Here is a 13,619-nt window from a genome sequence, read left to right on the forward strand (position 1 = left end):
TAGTACTTTTACTTTTGGTACTTTAAGTACATTTTGATGCCAATACTTTTGTACTTCTGGACTTTTACTTTTTCCACCACTGCATGCACAGTACAGCCTCATGCGAACGTAGACTAGTATCAACCAGTATCAACATACTGAGTGTTGATGATGATGGTCTGACGACCATCATCAAGCTAATTTATGCTCCGTGCGACAGGTGTGACAGGTGTGTATGATATGAATCAGTCTTAAGACGGCCTCACGTGAGAGAGGATGACATGCAACAGTGGAATAGACATTATAACCTCCCACGCTGCCCGGGAGTTCAGCTCTGATAGGGTGCTGCTGCTGCCGTTACCTTAGTCTGTGCTCTCATGAACGGAAATCCCACGCTGCACTTAAGGAAGTCCAAATCAACAAGTCCACAGGAAATGCCCTTCTCCTCCTGGAGAAGAAACGCAGAGCAGAGCACAGGGAGGCCATGAGTGAGCAAAAAGAGGGAGCAATAATACAGTCAGACACACACAGACCAGACCCAGTGTTGCCATGTCCCCTTATTATAAGCGACTTGTGCGACTTGGTTGGGGTTGTCTCCTAATGTTGTTTCAAGTCAAGAACCCCCCAAATTAATATTTGTCCCCCGTCTATTTATGTATAATCCTCATTTTTCGAAATGTCCTCAAGATTATAATTTTTTTAAATAGCTGATCTATCCGCTATTTTCAGATAACTCACGTACACGTTTAAAGGTAAATTAAGGCCTCTCAGGGCTCGCTTCTTTTGGGCTCGGTTTCATAGACCTGGTTGCTTAATTGTTTCTCTCGCAAAACCTGGCAACGCCGGCACAGACACGCTGGAGACGGAGTGGGAGACACACGCACACACACACGCACACACACACACACACACACACACACACACACACACACACACACACACACACACACACACACAGAGTCTGGAGATACAGACGAGGGGGCCGCGGAGAGAGGGAGGGTGACAAGGATTAGGTTTGAAGATCTCCATTTGGTTTCTTTCAATGGGAAAACAATTGGATACATTTCACGGTACATGGACTGTGAAGATTGAATAATGCCATGAATAACAACATTTGGCATACTTTGATCAGATTGGAATTAAAAACACTACATTGCAGTGGAATATAGTCCCAGTTCAGTGCTTTAGTTACCGTAGTGGTTATTTTCATGTCAAGGACCCCCAAAGTAATTATATTGTGATTGGCCGCAGACCCCCCCCCACCTGAAAATACTTAGCCACTTGCCAGTGAGCCCCATACAAGAGTTTAATGTTTAGTATAGTCATGTTTGTTGAGCGCTAGCCCCTCCTATGACCAGCTTTCCGGGTTTGTGTGAACTGATGAGTGGCTGATGATTGGCTGATCAACCCAGCGATGATATGATTTGATTGGCTGAGCAAAGCACATCATTATTGAAGAGAGGGCAGAAAAGTGAAGACGACGAAAGTGATTGGCCGGAATGATGAGCAGTACAGAATGTGATGTACGATGATGCATGATGATAAGAGCGCCCCTCACTTCACACGGGTGTGATTTTTTTCCAAGATTTGTTTGAAAAAAGCAGATCTACAAGCTCTACAAGCTCACAATGTGACACATTGTGAACTTTATACTGTATAGGGTCAAATTGGTTACACTGTGAGGCGATATTAACTTCTGGTTAAATTGGTTGATTAAAACACCTTTGGACCCATGGTGGGTCCTCGGACGGGAAAAAAAATCCAACGATTTTGCAACCCATTTTTTCACCTGACAGGGGGAGTTTCCCCGGCCGGACGTAGAGCGGGGAACGAACACGTTATTCCGACCAGTTCCTTTCCCCTCCATCAGGCGCCCCGGCTGGCCAGGGGGGAGGTAGTTTAACCCAGGACCTTCTAGCTGTGAGGCGACAGACAGCACTACTGACTGTGCCACCTCTATCTAGCACGTTTCTCACCATGCATCACATTAAAGGTGCATCTCTAAACAAACTTGAGAAATTAATGGAAAAAAGAAAACGGACCGTGACGTGATGTGACGGCACACAGTTCTTTGCGGGAGTGTAATTGGACGGCCTCCAGGCTGCGTGTTTGGAAGCTTGTCTAAACAACGTGGAGCTTGGCCGGCTGCGCTGTGTAAACAGTCGAGCCTTGACCCTGCGAGGAGCAGAGGAATTCTTCTAGTGAGGGTTCACTGAAGGGCTGTCTTCTCCTGAGCTCATGTGTGGCAGTGGTGTGGCAGTGGTGGAAAAAAAGGATACTCAATTGTTCTACGTATAAGTAAAAGTATCAATGCTGCGATGTTTAGAACTACTCCGTAAGTATACGGAATTCAAAATGTACTTGAGTTAGTACAGAAGTATTGGCATGAAAATGTACTTAAAAGTACCAAAAGTAAAAGTTTTCAAAATGTATACAAATCTTTTGAAAAGAGCAGATCTTTTGTGAGCTTGTAGATCAGCTTTTTTTCAAATGGCCAAAATGTACTGTATAGGACTGAAGTGGTTACTTAGTTTCGTAATAATAATCTACAAAGTAACTAAAGTTTTCAAATCAATGTAGTGGAGTAAAACTACAATATTTGCCTCTGAGATGTAATGGAATATAGCTGTAAAAGTATTGGAAATTGGAAAGACTCAAGTAAAGTACAAAATTAATTTACTCAAGTACTTTCTAAGTACAGTACTTGAGTAAATGTACTGGTTACGTTCCACCACTGCTGTTTTCGGAGCTCATGTGCTGGAGAGTGTGAAAGAAACGACCGAGGTTCTTCTCCAGCGTGGGGCCTATAGCGATGATGGACGAGCCTAAACGTGTGCTTCTGGAGGCTAAAGGTAACAACGCGCGCACAATTTATGTTCCCACGGAGTGGCCTGCCGCTTCAGCTCGTATTTTAACAAACTCGCACGCCTCCAGAAGCGATAAAACAAAGATGTGTTTTTTTGCATCTCTCGTGTCATAACACCATGACACTATAATAGTGTTCCATGTCTGTAGTTTCATAGTAGGCAAACATTCTGTGAAAATAGGTGAACTTTCAGGGCAAAAGGCGGTGTAGTGAGAAAAAGGAGGGGAACAGGTATAGACCCCTGGGGGACCCCGGTAAACAAAGTATAGATTATATGGTTTAAATCAGGGGTGGGCAACTTTGACGATGGAGAGGGCCATTGTATTTCTACACTCACTCCAGAGGGCCACATATATTACAGAATATTTCTGTCTGTTTGCATGTTTGGAAATGTAACTCAAATCAATAATATATCAGTATTCTGATATTAACCTGAGGGCCGCATTAAGTGATGGTGGGGCCGCATGTTGCAGTTGCCCATGTCTGGTTTAAATTGTTAACCACTTTTCAACCCGATGTTTCAATTTTGAGCATGTCATTTTAGGGAAAATGTTTTTTTTTTTTTTTTACATGGTGGTAAGTGGTATCCACATTCCACATTGTCATCAACCCTCCCATCTTATTCAGCAGTTTTCACGCCTGGGCAGGGTGGGGCTGCAACCCCCCCCATCATCATGAAGTCAGCTTTAAACACACAGGTCTCTGTCCTTTGGGACGGACCCGATGGCGAGCCTATTGGGGAGGGGGGGGCGGTTGATGGGATGGGGTGGGGACCCCAGCAGGCAGCACAACTGGCAGCGGTGGAATTTCCTCTGTTTCCTGTATTCCTCCGTGCTGCATGCTGTGCAAACACTGCGCGTCCCATGAGACCGGGCAGGATTCGAGGGGGGGGGGGGGGGGGGGGGGGGAGTCAGCTTTGTTTATCGCCCACCTGGCAACTCTTGAGAGAGAACAGTTGCACTAGCATCATGTGGCACACCGGGCGATGACATATGGGCAGGGCCGTGCCTTCACGGGGGCGAAAGAGGACAAGGGTGTGTGTTTGTTTGTTCAGCGCTTCTTCACTTTCTCGCCGCCTTCCTGCTTTTTTTCGACTCTCACTGGGGTTCGTCCGTCAGCGGGCTGGTGTCGGAGTGCGTTGCAAAACGCCAGGAGTGGTCAAAGTCGACAGGGTTTGCTTACGCTGCTGGCGGGTTGGGGAGAGACGATGCATATATTTTCAAATTTAGAGTATGCAAATACTTTGAGGGGTGCAGACGCTGTGCAATACAATAATGCAGCAATGAGAGAATAAATGGGGGGGGGGGCTAATGAGTATCATTTTTGGGGTCCTTGACATGAAAAAGTATGGGAACACTGCTGTACACAAGGGTCTTTAATGTCTATAAAACAGTTGGATTCACTTCACTTATTTCACTTGGGATTCCTTCGTGCACATTCTCTGTCCGAGCCACAACGCTGTCTTCCCTCTCAGAAAGGTAGCACATACTTTCACCTACTATACTAAATATCTACCACCTGTCGAGTCATCGTAAATAAGAAAAAAGTTAAAACTAAATGAAACTTTTAAATAATAATAAATAAAAGCCACAGCTCTGAGCCCATCAGGAGGGATAAGGAGAAATGACTCACAGAGGTAATAAAACAAGTGGATCCAGTACGGTGTGTGTGTGTGTGTGTGTGTGTGTGTGTGTGTGTGTGTGTGTGTGTGTGTGTGTGTGTGTGTGTGTGCGCGAGTGCGCGCGTGTGTGTGTGTGTGTGTGTGTGTGTGTGTGTGTGTGTGAGTGAGAGAGAGAGAGAGAGTCTGTCTCCTCAGGGGAGCAAAGACAGAGCTCCTGAAACCAATTCACCTCCCTGGCTTTCAGACAGCTTGTGTTGCAAGAACAACACAGAGATAACAGAGCGCGGCTCTTAAACATGAAGGGAGCACGAGTTCACGCTTGGCTTGCCGGAGGGGGAAAGAAAAGCCTTGGGGCGGTTTGGAGCTGACCTCAACGCCGCAAAAAGCGAGTTCGTATCAACACCTTGGACTTCTCCGGGCCTAAATGGCTGTCTGCATCAAGAATGACAATAACTATAATAACTATATCTCTGCTCTTGTGCAGAACAACTTTTCACGATCTTCTAAATCAAATACAATACTGCCTCATCAACGTTGGTATAGTGACTTTATACATTGTCAGATGCTTGAATCTGTACCCAAATACAGCTCAAGTGGAGTTAAGAGGTTTTTTGTGGAGATGACTTTGTCATTCTAATAATCAATAATGGGGGGGGGGGGGGGGGGAAATCAAACCTGTCTGAACTGAGTGGTGCTGTTGGGGCGTCGGACTATATTAGGTGTCAGACTATTAGGTGTCGGACTATGTAGTCTGTACTGTACTGTACTGTACTGTACTGTACTGTACTGTACTGTACTGTACTGTACTGTACTGTACTGTACTGTACTGTACTGTACTGTTCGAGTCCCGATCCCGACGACCTTTGCTGCGTGTCATTCCCAGTCTCTCTCTCTCCCTGATTCCTGTCTCTCTCCACTATATCCTTGACCTATCAATAAAAAGACAGAAAAGCCCTAAAAATATCTTAAAAAGTAGAAAAAACCAACAACTAAATAACCGATTTCCAAGCTCATTCATAATCATTCATATCACATCAATTTGTGATCTGTAGATCACATTGGCGATTTTTCGTAAACTTAGAAAAGTATCATTGAGAATACAGTTGAAGCGAAACCCGCTGGCTTCTTTGTCATCATTTCTTAATTCCTGTTGTTTTTTTTGCTGGTCATTCCACACCTATCCAGTTCCCAAACAACATTAGGCGTTGGGACCGCTGGTAAGTTGATCCTTAAAGTCAACCTCGTTCATTAAATTAGTCATGCAACTTGAACCCTAAAGCACTATTTGTGTAATATCACCACCCTGCCAATTACAGATCCTATTCATTATAATACATATATTTTATTTTCCACCCTACCATAGGTGTGGTGCGGTGTTGATTTTGCCGACGAATACTTTGACCAAAATGGTTTGCCGACTACCGTTTTTCACTGACGAAAAGTAAATGGAAAGTAAATGAAAACTAAGCTACTATGACTAAAGCTAAGACTAAATATATTGAAAAAAAAATCAACAAATAAAACCTAAACTAAAATGTTAGGAAGCGACTAGTGGACAAGAGATCCAGTGTAAACCGTTTTACACTTAGTTGCATGCTACAAATCTACAAGCTTGTAGATCGGCTATTTTCAGCAAGTGTTAAACCAGTCATTACGACGGCATCAAGGCCTGCCAAAATACATTTTAGTCGACTAAATCAACTGTAGATTTAGTCGACAAAGATCGCATGATATTTAGTCGACTTTTGCACTTTTACTCAAGTACATTTTGAATTCCCGGACTTTGGCTTGTAACGAAGTATTTCTGTATTGCAGTATTGATACTTAACGTAACGTAAGTAATAAATGTGAGTACTTTTTCCACCACTAATCACGGTCCACCAGTGGAAGCTGGGCCCACGGGTCGTGACTTCTGAGTCTATAGTAGGGGAAGAAAACGTGTTCCTGATAAATGTTGACCCGGTCCTGCATCACGGCTCATGTCAGCGGTGTGCGTGCGCGCTGTGAGTGACGTGGCGTCTCACTCAGATAGGGAACTGAGGGGGGGGGGGGGGGGGGGATCTGCTGGCCTCTTCACAGCGTGAAGTGAACGAGCGAGCAGACCCGGTGGACCCACGGCAAGCGGCAGCCAATAGATTCCAGCCTACGCAACCCTTTCTCCCATTCTGGGAAAACCATTTGGGCCTAAATTCTAAATCTCAGACTGCGGGGCTGACAATCATCTGCAGACAGAGAGGTCTGAGCTCCTAATAGGCATTATAGGCCACGGAGCCCCCATAACTCTGTGTGTACACATTGAACCATATGGACCCGTAAGGGTCCGTCTGGCTGGCTCCATGTGTACACTCTCAGAGTTACAGAGCCCTAACTATCAATCATATAATATTAGCTCAATCAAGGGACCCTGAGAGGGGCCCAGTTCTCCACCACAGTCTACTCTATGTCACATTGAAGGGTTGTCCCTGTTGTTGATGTGAAAAGTAGGTTCAATCGTCGTGACACGTTTTCTGTGGTCTTGTCAGCAAAGTTTGTGTGGTGGGCGGGGCCATATTAGTCGCAGAGGACTAAGGGGGGGGTGGGTGGGGTTTAGTGGCCTTGCTGCAGGGTCAATTCGACATGTAGACACAGAGGGGGCGGCTCCCACCGGACAGGAGGCAAACCAGTGGCCTTCCGATCACCAGACGGACGCTCTACCCACACAGCACTACGGCCGACTGCATGCGTAGGGGCGTCTGTCTTGAGTGAATCAGGGAAGCATGTGACTGAGGGTCAGCCAAAGGATCTGGAATCCTCCGAGACGGTACAGCTGCTAGGGCACTCTCCTCTTCCCTTTGACCTCTTATATCTGCCTACACGGAAGATCCGGCGTGTCCCTTTAACTCTGTGAGTGTACTAAAATGTAGGCTATATCCTTAATTAACGCGCCAGCGTTTCTCAAAGTGGGTGCCATGACACAAGTCCAGGGGTGCCTCAGGAATGAATACTTTGACAATATATAATGCACTTGCGGGCATTCTTTTCCATTTTGAGCTTGTAGATCGTCTATTTTTTGGTGAATGTTCCCCCCCAGAATAAAGATGCTGGGGTTTAAACGTGAAGTATAAAGTTATATACAATCTGTCCGAATGGAAACACAATATATTTCTCAAGGTTCTATATTAACGGGAGTACCCTGGATGATTTGTTTTAATTTACAGGGGTACATTGAGCCCCCCCAAAATGAGACCACTGTTGTACACAGTAAAATCCTCTAACAACATCTCAAACCCACATCTCCCGCATCAGAGAACACATTTCTACCGCTCAGACGAGAAGAAATACCCGCTTGTCCAAGGAAGATATGTCATAAACCTTATGACCTTCAGGCAGCGCTACTTGCCAAACAGTGGGTGACCGACCCAACACTAGGGTCTGTCTACATTTCCTAATGGAAGACTAGAGAGACCACTTCCAACCACTGCAGATTACTACTTACATTGGCATACCGGTACTCTATCATACAGATTGGTAAAAAGAAAACAACTAATTTTTTATTCATTACAATACGTTCCGGATTGCAGTATTAATTGAACACAAATCAATACTGACGATTTTACTACACTAGAGCGGTGCCTGTGGGGCACTGGCCTACTTGGAACGATGCAAGTTGGAAATGTAATGTCTGTGTCCCCTTTATGCCCATATATGGAGTTCTTTGTCAGGCATGCCCAAATATAGAGTCTATGCAGATGTAATTGTGATGTCAGAACAATCATTGTGATGTCAGGCCAGCTCCATATATGGAGATATAGGGGTGATCAGGTCCAGAGCCTGGGGCAGAGGCTTTTGTGCTGGTTCTGGACAACGGTGTATCCGACGGACTCGACACCGGGTGATGTGGAACGCGTGTGTCGAATGAAGCAGGTGGAGCGAACGGTTCTTGAGTTACGTTACAGACATAATACATACACACGTACTGTATGTACAGTACATACAGAGACATGGTGCTTTTATGGACAATACTGTACATATCTATCTTGTTGTATTCGTCAGCATTTGGACTTCTCTCGCGGTATGATGTCATTATAAGCCTCTTCATGCCTTCATCCATCTTTACTGTACAACAATAGCTGCTGCAGCACAAATGGCCTTCTACTAATAATTCCCATGTGTTCCAAATTTGTCATCAGCCTTTATCTCCCCCCTCGAAATAGAACATGTAGTTGCTCTATTAGCATTCCTATGATTCACTCGCATGATATCATATCGCCGCAACCGCTAACATATACACAACAGACAACAGCCAGCTCTAAGAATAATAAACAGAAGAAAGAGGAGGGTTCTTTAAGTAAATACATGTAGCAGTACACTCTGGCCATGCCGACAAACAGACCTTCTGCCAGAAGTTGATGTAGAAGACCTCTCTGGAGAAGTTGAAGTAGATGTTGGTGTCGTAGGCGTCGTCTCCGGAGTTGGAGATGGTCAGGTTCAACGAGACGTTCCTGACCCCGCCCAGGGCCAGGTGGGGCTTGCTGTACATCCTGGAGATCCAAAAACGGAACAGCACAGACAGTCAGACACAATGGAACAGCACAGACAGTCAGACACAATGGAGTTCACTAAACGGAACAGCACAGACAGTCAGACACAATGGAACAGCACAGACAGTCAGACACAATGGAACAGCACAGACAGTCAGACACAATGGAGTTCACTAAACGGAACAGCACAGACAGTCAGACACAATGGAGTTCACTAAACGGAACAGCACAGACAGGCAGACACAATGGAGTTCACTAAACGGAACAGCACAGACAGTCAGACACAATGGAGTTCACTAAACGGAACAGCACAGACAGGCAGACACAATGGATTTCACTAAATCCACAGACAGTCAGACACAATGGAACAGCACAGACAGTCAGACACAATGGATTTCACTAAACGGAACAGCACAGACAGTCAGACACAATGGATTTCACTAAATATGCACACCTGACACCTCGAGCAACCATTGTGCGAATGGAAAAAAAGCGTTAAGCTGGGATTTAGACAGACGGGAGCCAGTTCCTTTTATAGAGTTCTAAAGCTGCAATTGATGTCTTATACCCGGGATTAGATCTTTACTTTATTTATTTTTACTGCTGTTAACGACTGATTGGGCGGGGGAAATGTCAGTGTCAGCCCAGTAGGGGTCCCACCCAAACACTGTTGTATTAGACGTAGGCTATTGTATGAACCATACAGATTGATTAAGTTCTGGATTGCAGCTTTAAAGGTAATTGTTTCAGACGAAAGATGAGAGTGTTCGTTCAAAAGCATGTTTATGTGACTTTTAAATAAAGAATTGATGGATGACTGACTGCCGCCTTCCTGGAGAGGAAGCGGGTGTGCTATTGTTTCTCTGAAGAGACAGACAACCAAAAAAAGAAAAAAAAAGGCATCTCCCTGTAATGAACGAAAATACATGGACATCCTCCATGCTTTTAGAGCCAAAGCATGCATCATTCAGGGTTCCATTCTCCACACCCAGGCCGGGCCTCCTCACGACCATGACGTCAGCCTTACTTCCTCGGAGCAGGGCGGACTGGCCAGTAACGCTAATATAAACAGTACACGTTTTAACCCATTTAGACCTGAGACCAGATTCTAACAAAACATTTTTTTACTAAACTTTTATCCCATGATTTTGCAACCCATTTCTTCACCCAGTGTCAATCATCTAATGTAATCCTGGGCTCTAGACTTCCTCTGCCAACCTGGGGGGGGGGGGGGGGGCAGCGGACTGACCTCATGCTTACTTCTATGCATGAGGAGTTCAAGCTGCTTCTTTTCACCTGACAGGGGGGGGGGGGGGTTTAACTCATATCTTTGCTTCTGCCCACCTGGAACAACATATTTTCAGATGCGGGTCGGGGGCCAATCACATATAGTTTTCGGGGGACTTGACATGAAATATTGAGCACCACTGATATAGAAACAGGAAACTGTCATTTAGAAGAGATTTTTTCGACTAAATGGGTTAAAATAACGATTAAAAGTGGTTCAAAGCTATGAGGGGACACAGATGCGTTCCTCAGGTCTAAATGGGTTAATGGCCAAACCGAGAAGGAAGCTACAGTAGTGCGTTTAGTTTTTTCTTACCCAGAAAGCAACAGTCTCCCGTGTAGACGCAGGTCGGCGGCGCAGTCGTCTGACAGGCAGTTCTTCTCGAACCAAGTCTGAAGAGGAGGAAAAAGTAACTAAGTACATTTACTTAAGCACTGTAATTACGCTTTGAAGTATTTGTACTTCACTTGAGCGTGTCAAATTTTCTGTACTTTCACTTCTACTCCACTACATTTCAGAGGCAACTAATTGTACTTTTGTAAAAACTTTAGTTACTAGTTACTTTGAATATTATCACAATAGCCCTATAGGCTATTTGAAAATAGCAGATCTACAAGCTCACTTTTCAAAAGATTTGAAAACTTAACATGGGACATATTCCGCATATTGAATACTTTCTACTTTTGGTACTTTAATTACCAATACATTTGTACTTTTACTCAAGTAAATTTTTAATTCCGAACTTTTACTTGCAATGTTCTACATTAATAGTATTTTATTAAATTTTATATATATATATATATATATATATATATATATATATTATGGCTTTTCTGACTTTATTGATATAGTACTATCAAGTGAAGACTGACAGGAAGGAGAGAGAGAGAGAAGGGGAGAGACATGCAGCAAAGGTCGTCATGAACGGGACTCGAACATGCGACGCGCTGTCAGGCCAGAGCCAATTATGTGGCATCCACCTGGACCACTTGGCCTATTGCAGTATTGAGACTTTTACTGAAGTAAAACATGCAAATACTTTTTTTCCACCACTGCTTATGACCTCATGGTCAACATAATAGTGTAGCTAGTGTAGCCTAAACACTGGACTCTACACAGGGGGCAGTGTTGTGTCACTGTTGCAATAATGGCTCCAGTGCCTCTCAACCCTTTTTCATGTCAAGGAGGACGGACGGTCCCCCACATTAATATGCATTTGGCCACGGACCCCCCCATCTGAAAATATGTTGTTCCAGGACATTTTCAAGATAAAAAAAATAGCAGATCTACAAGCTCCTAGCTATAAGGTGACACAGACGCCTTGTTCCCTCTGCCTTTCTATATCTGTGTCGAATGAAAATAAAGGCCCCTAAAAAAAATAACATGAAAAAATAAATGAAAATACTAATAATAATAAATAAAGACCAACGCTTCGCCGGATGAAAGTAAGTAAACGTAATGCATGGTAATCAAATCCCCATTTAACGGCCATGAATTCCTGACAAAATGGATTCTCTTAAGTGCTGAGAGATGCTAATCCGACCCCCCCACCTCTCAAGAAGCGCATGCTGTGGCCGGGGAAGCACATGTGGCATGGGGGGGGGGGGTGTTGGGGGGGTTGCTAAGAAAATAAATTCATCAATCTCCTGGATTCCACTGTTGAAAAGTCAACACAGCCCCCAATAGCAAGCTATATGGTAACCAACACCATATCATTTTAAACCTCTCCATTTTGGATCTATTCCATACATTCCTGCAGGCCTGCTGATGGGAAGAGGACGTGCCTTTAATGCCTTCCTTACAGGTGTCGCCCGGATTTGTGGTCAGTTTCTCATTTCTAGCCCAATCAGGACATCAACCACTTCAGAAACTTAAGTTAAAAATAAAATAAAAAAGGACTGAGGCCTACTGGATTTGGTGGACCCCTCCAGATCACTGTTTCCCAAACAGTGGGTCGGGGACCCATTTGTGGGTCACGGACCAATTTTTATGGGCCACGGCGACTCGAGGAAAAATCTTTCCCGACTGCAAAACAAACAAAAAAACAAAAAATCCATAAATGAAGAAGTAGTGAAAATAGCTGATCTACAAGCACGCAACGTGGAAGCTGCTATTTTCACTAGTTTGGGTCCCTGGCAAACAAAAATGTCTAATCTCTCGTTTGAGTCTCGACCTGAAAAGTTTGGGAAACACTGGTCCAGATAACCTGTAGTGTACTTCAACTTCTACAGGTAATGACGCTTATCAATGTGTGACCAACACCTAGAGAACACCGACCGATCCAGTAAACATAATAGTCAGACAGTGGCCTGTTTAGAGTGTCCGCCCTGAAACTGGGAGGTCGGGGGTTCGATCCCTGGCCGGGTCATACCAAATACTGTAAAAATGGGACCCAATGGGACCCAATGTCTCCCTGCTTGGCACTCAGCATTAATGAGTTGGATTGGGGCTCAAATCAACGAATGATTCCCGAGCGCGGCGCACGCTGCGGCTCACCGCTCCAAGAGATGGGTCATGCGGAGAACAAATTTCACTGCGGCAAAGCAGTGAAATGTGACTAAAATGTGACTAATCGTACGACTTTGACTTTGAGCTAAACATCTGTGTGAACAGCTCTATGACATTCTAATTGCAATATATTCCACTCCATAATACTGAAGGAGGGGACATGTTTTTGTTTTTTATTCCCTCATTGACCAACACCTTGAACCAGTTCCACACCATGCTGTCATCTCCAACCCCCGCAGTATATTACTCCACGTTATAATTTAATTAGATACTGTAGTAGTATGACTCAAACAGTATCCCTCAAGTCATAGTCATAGCAGCTCTTCAGTAGATTGTCAGAACATCGTCAGTGAGAAAGGGGGGGGGGGGACATTCATTTTGCCACGGTGTAATTATGTTAATTCTATTCAGATTCACTGCATAGAGAGAGTTCCTCTGCTGGACACTTCTTCTCAGTGGCAAAGCAGTAGAATTAGCATTAGGCTAATCATCAGTGAATAAAGCCTGAATTAAACCTTCAGGAAAAGATTAGGAAAGCACGAAGAGTTGGAATGGCACATCTATCTGTTCCATTCTTGCCAACCGGTGCTAAACTCGCAAATTTCATGTGCAATGCCACTATAGGCTAAAGTAGAAGCCCCTCATTTTTGTTGCATATATAGTGTTTGAAATATTTAAGTTGAATGCTTTTAGTATTTTTATTATTTTTGAGGTGTGCTAGCCCCTCCTATGTCCAGCTTTGAGGGTGCGTGTAAACACAATCCTTGCCCTAAGACAAACACTGAATGCCATTGATAATGAATGGCCAGTTTTACGTCATTGTCCCAACACAAACAT

At 44.3% G+C, this 13,619-nt stretch overlaps 1 protein-coding gene across 1 annotated transcript in view; it reads right to left on the reverse strand.

Annotated features, from left to right (window-relative positions):
• The window catches only part of itga9 (integrin, alpha 9), a 96,212-nt gene that overhangs the window by 23,668 nt on the left and 58,925 nt on the right, over positions 1-13,619 (reverse strand). The window contains exons 17-19 of the mRNA XM_080782739.1: positions 10,590-10,666; positions 8,839-8,986; positions 341-427 (exon numbers count right to left, since the gene is read on the reverse strand). Coding sequence (XP_080638865.1) covers positions 341-427; positions 8,839-8,986; positions 10,590-10,666 — 312 coding nt within the window. The remainder of the gene's footprint in view (positions 1-340; positions 428-8,838; positions 8,987-10,589; positions 10,667-13,619) is intronic.

This window comes from Protomyctophum bolini, assembly GCF_963924005.1.
Source record: "Protomyctophum bolini genome assembly, chromosome: 14".
In the NCBI taxonomy this organism is placed as follows: domain Eukaryota; kingdom Metazoa; phylum Chordata; class Actinopteri; order Myctophiformes; family Myctophidae; genus Protomyctophum; species Protomyctophum bolini.